The sequence below is a fragment of the Oryx dammah genome, unplaced genomic scaffold (genome assembly GCF_014754425.2).
Source record: "Oryx dammah isolate SB20612 unplaced genomic scaffold, SCBI_Odam_1.1 HiC_scaffold_2, whole genome shotgun sequence".
In the NCBI taxonomy this organism is placed as follows: Eukaryota; Metazoa; Chordata; class Mammalia; order Artiodactyla; family Bovidae; genus Oryx; species Oryx dammah.
In genome coordinates, this window is record NW_024070186.1 from 193679896 (window position 1) to 193687737 (window position 7842).

Here is a 7842-nt window from a genome sequence, read left to right on the forward strand (position 1 = left end):
GTTAAGAATGACATTCTTTCTTTTGGTTATTCTCAGATAAAAGTGATGTTTATTAAACCTAGAAACAATTGAATGGTACATATTTTTATCGCCTATACAATTTTTCATATACAATTATTTTAAATTTATTTTACTACCATATAAAACATACTTTTAAAACATAAGACATATAATTTGACAAATATATTCTCCAGCTTAGCATAAATGTTTAACATGGTAATGAGCCAACTTTGAGAAGAAAGTTGCTACAAAGCTAAGGCATGTGATTGCTTTTGAATGATTTTTTGCAAAATTTTGATTATGTATTTCATACAAAGGAATGCAAGTGAAACACAGGTTTGATATTTTTCTTTTCTTTTTCCTCTTTGAAACAATAAGATTCCTTCTCATACTTAATCTAAAGATGAAAGATTGTCAAGAATTCAAAAGGAATGACATTTATTTTTAAAGGAAGAATATCTGTTAGTTCTGCAACCTTAAGGACTGTAAGCGCCACACTACAAGGTGAAAGTGAAAGTCGCTCAGTAGTGTACGACTCTTCGAGTCCTCCTCTTTGCGACCCCATGGACTGTAGTTGGCCAGGCTCCTCTGTCCATGGAATTCTCCAGGCCAGAATACTGGACTGGGTAGCCATTCCCTTCTCCAGGGGATCTTCCCAACCCAGGGACTGAACCCAGGTCTCCCAAATTGCAGGCGGATTCTTCACCGTGTGAGCCACCAAGAGTACCTCTGGAAAAGGTTAGCAGAGACATTACTTTGCCGACTAAGGTCCGTCTAGTCAAGGATATGGTTTTTCCTGTGGTCATGTATGGATGTGAGAGTTGGACTGTGAAGAAAGCTGAGCGCGGAAGAATTGATGCTTTTGAACTGTGGTGTGGAAAACACTCTGGAGAGTCCCTTGGACTGCAAGGAGATCCAACCAGTCCATTCTGAATGAGATCAGCCCTGGGATTTCTTTGGAAGGAATGATGATGAAGCTGAAACTCCAGTACTTTGGCCACCTCATGCGAAGAGTTGACTCATTGGAAAAGACTCTGATGCTGGGAGGGATTGGGGCAGGAGGAGAAGGGGACCACAGAGGATGAGATGCTGGACAGCATCACTGATTCCATAAACGTGAATCTGAGTGAACTCCGGGAGTTGGTGATGGACAGGGAGGCCTGGCGTGCTGAGATTCATGGGGTCGCAAAGAGTCAGACACGACTGAGCGACTGAACTGAACTAAACTGAATGATAACAAACCACAGACATGCACGTCACTCTTCCGAGGAGCCTAGAGAGGCCCCGGAAATGCCCCGAGGGGTGGGCACCGCAGGGAGCCGGTGACGCACTTCCGACTCGGGCTGTTCGTAATTTTTTGTCGCGGGATTTGACAGCTTCTAGGTAGGGCAGCAGTTTCTGGGTAGGAGGAGTCTGGGAGGGGCCTGGGGAGGTGAGATCTCCTTTAGCATCCGACAGTCGGAAGCCGCTTCTTTGGGGAGACTCCACGTGTTCTGCGGCTTTTTGCTGGGTTTGCTGTCACATCAGCTGAAGGAACTCCGGGAAAGTGCGCACCAGCGGGAGGAGGATGAATTGGAGCTGGACCGCAAGTCAAAGCAGGGTCGCCCCTCCGGCCCTAGGTGATGGACTTTGGATAGTGAAAGTGGAGGAAGACTCCCCCGGAACTGGGGAGTCCGACCGGCCCGGGGACTGTCCGGATCCCGAAACTTTCCGATGTCATTTTAGGCAGTTCCGTTATCAGGAGGTGGCCGGACCGGAAGAGGCGCTGAGCCGGCTCAGGGAACTTTGTTGTCGATGGCTGAGGCCAGAGGTGCACTCGAAAGAGCAGATCCTGGAGCTGCTGGTGCTGGAGCAGTTTCTGACCATCCTGCCCCAGGAGCTCCAAGCCTGGGTGCGGAAGCACTGCCCACAGAGCGGGGAGGAGGCGGCCGCCGTGGTGCAGTCTCTTCAGAGACAGTCTGCTGGGACCCCACGCCAGGTGAGGAGTGAAAGTGTTTTGGGAGTGGGGATGGAGGTGTGACAGATACTATGGGTTTCAGAAGTTCTTTACTTCCTTATTACATTTTTCGTGAACTTTAGGATGTGCATGAAACATTCTTTCCTTTGTAGGAAGCTGTAACAAACCCGTCCAGGAAGAGGTCCTTGAGTTGTAGACCTTTCCGCACAAAACCGGCACAGAAGTATTGTTTATTCAGTGTAAGACACCCTCGTGTCTAACTAGATTGTTTGGGAAAGAAAGATGTCAAGCTGGAAAGTGTCCTTAAACGATGTATAAGAAGAGCTGTTCCCCACCACTTTGAATGTGAGCATCCTTTTACTTTTTAACGGTTTAGATAACTTCCTCCCTCCTCCCTCAATTGATAATGATACTGCAGAGAAGGAAGAGAGGCTGGAAATAGAGTTAATAACTGATCCTGCCTACATGATGAAGCCTCCATAAAATCACAAGAGTATGAGGTTCAGAGAGCTTCCCAGTTGGTAAGCGAATTTACTTAAGTGGGAGGGTAACACAACCCTGCCCCCATCCCACCTCCAAGGGGTGGGGACAGGGACCCCCCTCCAGACCTTGCCCAAAGCATCTCTTCTGACTGTTGCTGTCCTTCTGACATAGACATCAGAAGAGGGTAGAAAGAGTGCCCCCTTGCTAGTGTTAGCAATGGAGTTATATACTCTCCAATGAATCCAAAGAATGTCTGGAGGTTGTAAAGACCTCACCAGACTTACTCCCATAATTTACATTTTAAGATAACAGATAACTCCAGTACTTTGGCCACCTCATGCGAAGCGTTGACTCATTGGAAAAGACTCTGATGCTGGGAGGGATTGGGGGCAGGAGGAGAAGGGGACGACAGAGGATGAGATGGCTGGATGGCATCGCTGACTCGATGGACGTGAGTCTGAGTGAACTCAGGGAGTTGGTGATGGACAGGGAGGCCTGGCGTGCTGTTATTCATGTGAACTGAACTGAAGATAACAGAAGTAGTCAGAAAGAGACTGTCCTCAGGCAGGATACATTATTATTGTATAGTCCTTGTAAAGACCAGACCTACTCCCATAATTTACATTTTAAAATAACAGGATTAGCCTGAAGGTTTAATCCAGAGACTGTCCTCAGGCAGGATACATTATTGTTATTTAATCTTAAGGAATATGGAGGGAAAAAAGTTTGTCCTTTCTTCCTCCTTGAGAATTCCAGACCCCCTTCTCCTTGAGGACCCCTAGACTTCTTATCAACCTGCCTAGGAAATGACTCTCTCATTCCCCCCTTTCAGGAGAATTATGTTGCCAAGGGAAAGGGGCGTCGTTTTCGTTCCATAGCTACTTCCTGCTGTTTAGGGGCGTGGTCCCTAAATTGTTGAGGCAACATAGTCTCCTAACCCTCATATTGAGGGTGTCTGATCCAGGAGCCCCAAGTAAATAGTGGGAGGAGGCTGTGGCACTCATAGGAGCTTGGACAACCATTTGTAACTTAAAAGCTTTTTAGACGGTTAGAAAACCCCATTATACAGTTACAGACGTAAGGCAAAATAGTCATTAAACCAAGTTAAAATCAAAATGAAAAGTCACATTATGTCCAAAGTCACATCAGTCCATCTTACGGTTGTCAGATGTCATCAGTTTAAGAAGAGGCATCGCATGCGATTGTTGAAGGTATTCGCAGACTTGGAGAAAGTCTTTTCCTTGAAGTGGAGATGTCCACCCTGGGAAGCCTTCCACTGATGAAGAGGGCAGTGCTCCCCAGACCCAGCAGTTAGACTGATTGTGGAATGCTGCGTAGGAGGGAGCCCAGGACAGGAAGGCATTGTCGTGAAGATCAAACAGCAGACTCAGGATTTTTGGAATCAGCAGAAGTAGGCTCACATAGATTATCAGGCCCAGCCTTCCCAGAGGGGCTCGAGGGATTGGCCCCCAGATCCCAGTGTTTTTCTGAGGACCTTGGTTCCTGGCTCAAATAGAGGCTTACTTGACTCAGAGGCTGGGTCAGGAGTCATCTCCCGGAGTTTTGTTAATGCCTGTTGAAAAGCTGAGAGCTGAGTTATATAACTAGTTAATTCCAAGGCTTCAGGGTCTATAACAATGTCTGATATTTAAGAAGCCTACTGTCTGTCATCCAAATATTAACCTTAGAATTTAAGATTCCATTCACATCATGAGAAGTCAGTACAGTAAGGTTTCGTCCATTTCGTCCATTAATTATTTTTAAAGCTTCAGGTGCTAATAAAGCTGCTGCCCCAATTACTCTTAGGCAGTGGGGCCACCAACCTGAAATTACATCTAATTCTCTGCTTAGATAAGCAATAGGTTGCTGGTGAGGCCCTCGAGGTTATGTCAAAACTCCCAAGGCCATACCTTTTCTTTCAGTGACAAAAAAATTAAATTCTGACCCTGTGGGCAAGCTCGGAGTGGGAGCTTACAGGAGAGCAGTCTGAAGAACTGGAAAAGCCTTTTGAGTATCTGGAGACCAAACCAGTTTGTCGGTTCAGGCCTGCTAAGTTTCAGCTATAAGTTTATATAAAGGCCGGGCAAGTTCCCCATAACCCAGAATCCAAATGTGACAGTAGCCTGTGATTCCCCAAAATCCTCTCAATTGTTGTAAAGTCATAGGTAGGGGATGATTTCAGTTCAGTTCAGTTCAGTCGCGTCCGACTCTTTGCAACCCCATGAATCGCAGCACGCCAGGCCTCCCTGTCCATCACCAACTCCCGGAGTTCACTCAGATTCACATCCATCGAGTGGTTGATGCCATCCAGCCATCTCATCCTCTGTTGTCCCCTTCTCCTCCTGCCCCCAATCCCTCCCAGCATCAGAGTCTTTTCCAATGAGTCAACTCTTCGCATGAGGTGTCCAAAGTACTGGAGTTTCAGCCTCAGCATCATCCCCTCCAAAGAAATCCCAGGGCCGATCTCCTTCAGAATGGACTGGTTGGATCTCCTTGCAGTCTAAGGGACTCTCAAGAGTATTGTTTTGAAAGTGAAGTCACTCAGTCGTGTCCGATTCTTTGCGACCCCATGAACTGTAGCCCACCAGGCTCCTCCGTCCTTGGGATTCTCCAGGCAAGAATACTGGAGTGGGTTGCCATTTCCTTCTCCAGGGGAATTTCCCGACCCAGGGATCGAACCCAGGTATCGAACCCAGGTCTCCCGCATTGCAGGCAGAGCTTTAACCTCTGAGCCACCAGGGAAGCCTAGGGGATGATTTAGTATAGGTTTAATTCTCTTGGGGCCTATGGCCCTAGTCCCTTCTGATATGATTAGGCCCAGATATCTAACAGATTGTTGACAAAGCTGAGCCTTTTCTCTTGATGCCTTGTAACCACAGCCTGCCAGAAAGTTTAAGAAATCTTCTGAGGCTCGTGAACAAGCTTTCTCTGTCCCAGCACAGAGCAGAATATCATCTACATATTGTAACACCACTGCTTTGGAGCTATTAAAAGTTTTGTAAATCCCGGGACAAACTTTGTCCAAGTAAATGAGGATTGTCACGAAATCCCTGGGGCAAAACTGTCCAGGTTAACTGAGAAGCTGGCTGCTTAGGGTCTTCAAAGGCAAATAGAGATCAACTTTCCTCCGCCAAAGGCACTGAATAGAAGGCATCTTTCAAATCAATTACTGAGAAATGTTTGGCTCCTTCAGGAATTTCAGACAATACAGTATAAGAATTAGGCACCAGGGGGTGTAAAGGAACTACAGCCTCATTTATTATTTGTAAATCTTGAACTAGTCTCCACTTAGCATTTGATTTCTTTCTCCCGGTGGGTGCTTCATGAAGAGGCAACAGCTTGTGTGGCTGTTAGTCTCTCTGGCTGCTCTGCACACAGGACCCCAGGGGTAGATTGGAGAAACCTGCTTTCTTTATCTCTTTGTCTCCTGTCCTCCATCTCGTCTAGCGAAGTAGGAGGGCTGGAGGGAGCTGAAGGAATCACACCCAAATCTACACCCTTAGGACGAGTCTGGCTTATTCGCAGAGAGGAAAAGGGCAACACACAGGCTACTTCTACCCATTTCCCTTGTTTTCTACAGAACTGGTCTAATTGTAAAACAGTATTATACTTAAGAGAACCTCCAATGGATACCCTGGCCGTGCAGTATCACATAGGAAGACCACGTGTGTTTTCTTTTTAAGCCCTGGGGATCAAAACTATCCCAGTTTTTCAGGATACAGTTCAAAGGATGAGGCTGGAATTGTTAGCTCCCATCTTGTCCTGAAGAATCCCGGACGAGCCCCCAAGATGAAAGGTTGTTGCTGAATCACGCAAAGACGCCAGGATGCTTGGCCTCTGGAGGAGAAGAATTCAATCCATTCAATCCGGGGCCAGAGACAGGCTTGATCGCCCAGAGCTTTTGTGTAATAAAGTTTTATTAAAGTATAGAGGAGATAGAGAAAACTTCTGACATAGACATCAGAAGGGGGTAGAAAGAGTACCCCCTTGCTAGTGTTAGCAATGGAGTTATATACTCTCCAATGAATCCAAAGAATGTCTGGAGGTTGTAAAGACCTCACCAGACCTACTCCCATAATTTACATTTTAAGATAACAGACTTAGCCAGAAAGTTTAATCCAGAGACTGTCCTCAGGCAGGATACATTATTGTTCTATAATCTTAAGGAATGTGGAGGGAAAAAAAAGTTTGTCCTTTCTTCCTCATTGAGAATTCCAGAGCCCTCTCTCCTTGGGGACCCCTAGACTTCCTGCCTAGGAAATGACTCTCTCCCTGGGACGGCAGGTGCTGAGGGGAGGTCTCCTGTTGTTACAGGGGTTGGTGACAGTCCAGGATGTGTCTCTAACCTGGGAGGAGTGGGAGCGTCTGGGCCCAGCACAGAAGCACTTCTTCAGGGAGAGTGCACCAAAGGATCATGGGAACGCAATCTCACCAAGTAAGTGCTGGGCCTCTGCCTGTCTCCAGCTGGGTGTGACTGGTGGAAGGCTTGCTTAAGTTTGCTTAAGGCTTCTAGTTCTTCACTATTACACAGAGTATTACGCCAGTCGTTGTTGTCTGTTTCTCCCTGTGTTCTTATGAAGGGTTAGGGGAAGAGAGATGGGTTGGTGGGTGTAGGCACAAGGAAAAAGGAAAGAAACAGGATTTGTACAGGTAAGCACATTTGACAGGTTAATTAAAATAATTTAACTTCAGGAGTGGTTTCATAGAGAACATGAAAAGGGCTTTGGGGGCATTGTTTCTCTGCTAGCACTTTCTTAATCACTCCTGCCAGGGTATGAAATGTCAGCAAGTCATATTTTCATATTTCAGGTTCAGAAACCAGAATTGAGAACAAAGAGTTGGTTCCAAAGCAAGAAATTCTAGAAGTAGAGTCTCAAGGGCAGTTACAAGGATTTCAGGAGAGGGCTCCCCTATCTTCTGACTGTGGTGATGCCCATCAGGACAGGAGAGAGAAGCCCTTGGGAGACCTCTCATCTCTGAAACGTGAAAATTCTCCTGAAGATCAGGGAGTCACCCACATCTCAGATCTCAGGAATGATCCCAGCAAAGAAGGAGACGTCAAAAACAAAGAATTCAGGACCAGTGCCGAGGGTTCAGACTTTGTTCCTGGTCCGTATGTCCCAACAGCAGGGAGACCCATCACTGGGGATCAATATGGGAGCAACTGCCAACACAGGTTAGCCGTGGTGAAACCTCATGAACCTCTCAACGGTGAGGAAAATCGCCATCACTTGGGCCTATTTGAGACTCAGCGGTGGTTCCATGAAGAAAGACCTTACACGTGTGACACCTGTGAGAAGAGCTTCAAACAGCGTTCCGACCTCCTTAAACACCATCGAATCCACACCGGGGAGAGGCCCTACACGTGTCCCAAGTGTGGGGACAGCTTCCGACAGAGCTCA

General features: G+C 46.7%; 1 protein-coding gene across 3 annotated transcripts in view; it reads left to right on the top strand.

Moving 5' to 3' along the window:
• The first annotated feature begins 1199 nt into the window (after nucleotides 1-1199).
• Nucleotides 1200-7842, top strand: part of ZNF394 (zinc finger protein 394) — a 7496-nt gene continuing 853 nt past the window's right edge. The window contains exons 1-3 of one of the 3 annotated variants that reach the window (XM_040262802.1): nucleotides 1200-1978; nucleotides 6755-6875; nucleotides 7250-7814. In XM_040262802.1, the coding sequence (XP_040118736.1) occupies nucleotides 1568-1978; nucleotides 6755-6875; nucleotides 7250-7814 (1097 nt within the window). In that variant the 5' untranslated portion in view covers nucleotides 1200-1567. Of the gene's footprint in view, nucleotides 1979-6754; nucleotides 6876-7249 lie in introns of all 3 variants that reach the window. The other 2 variants (XM_040262800.1, XM_040262801.1) reach the window with 2 other exon arrangements.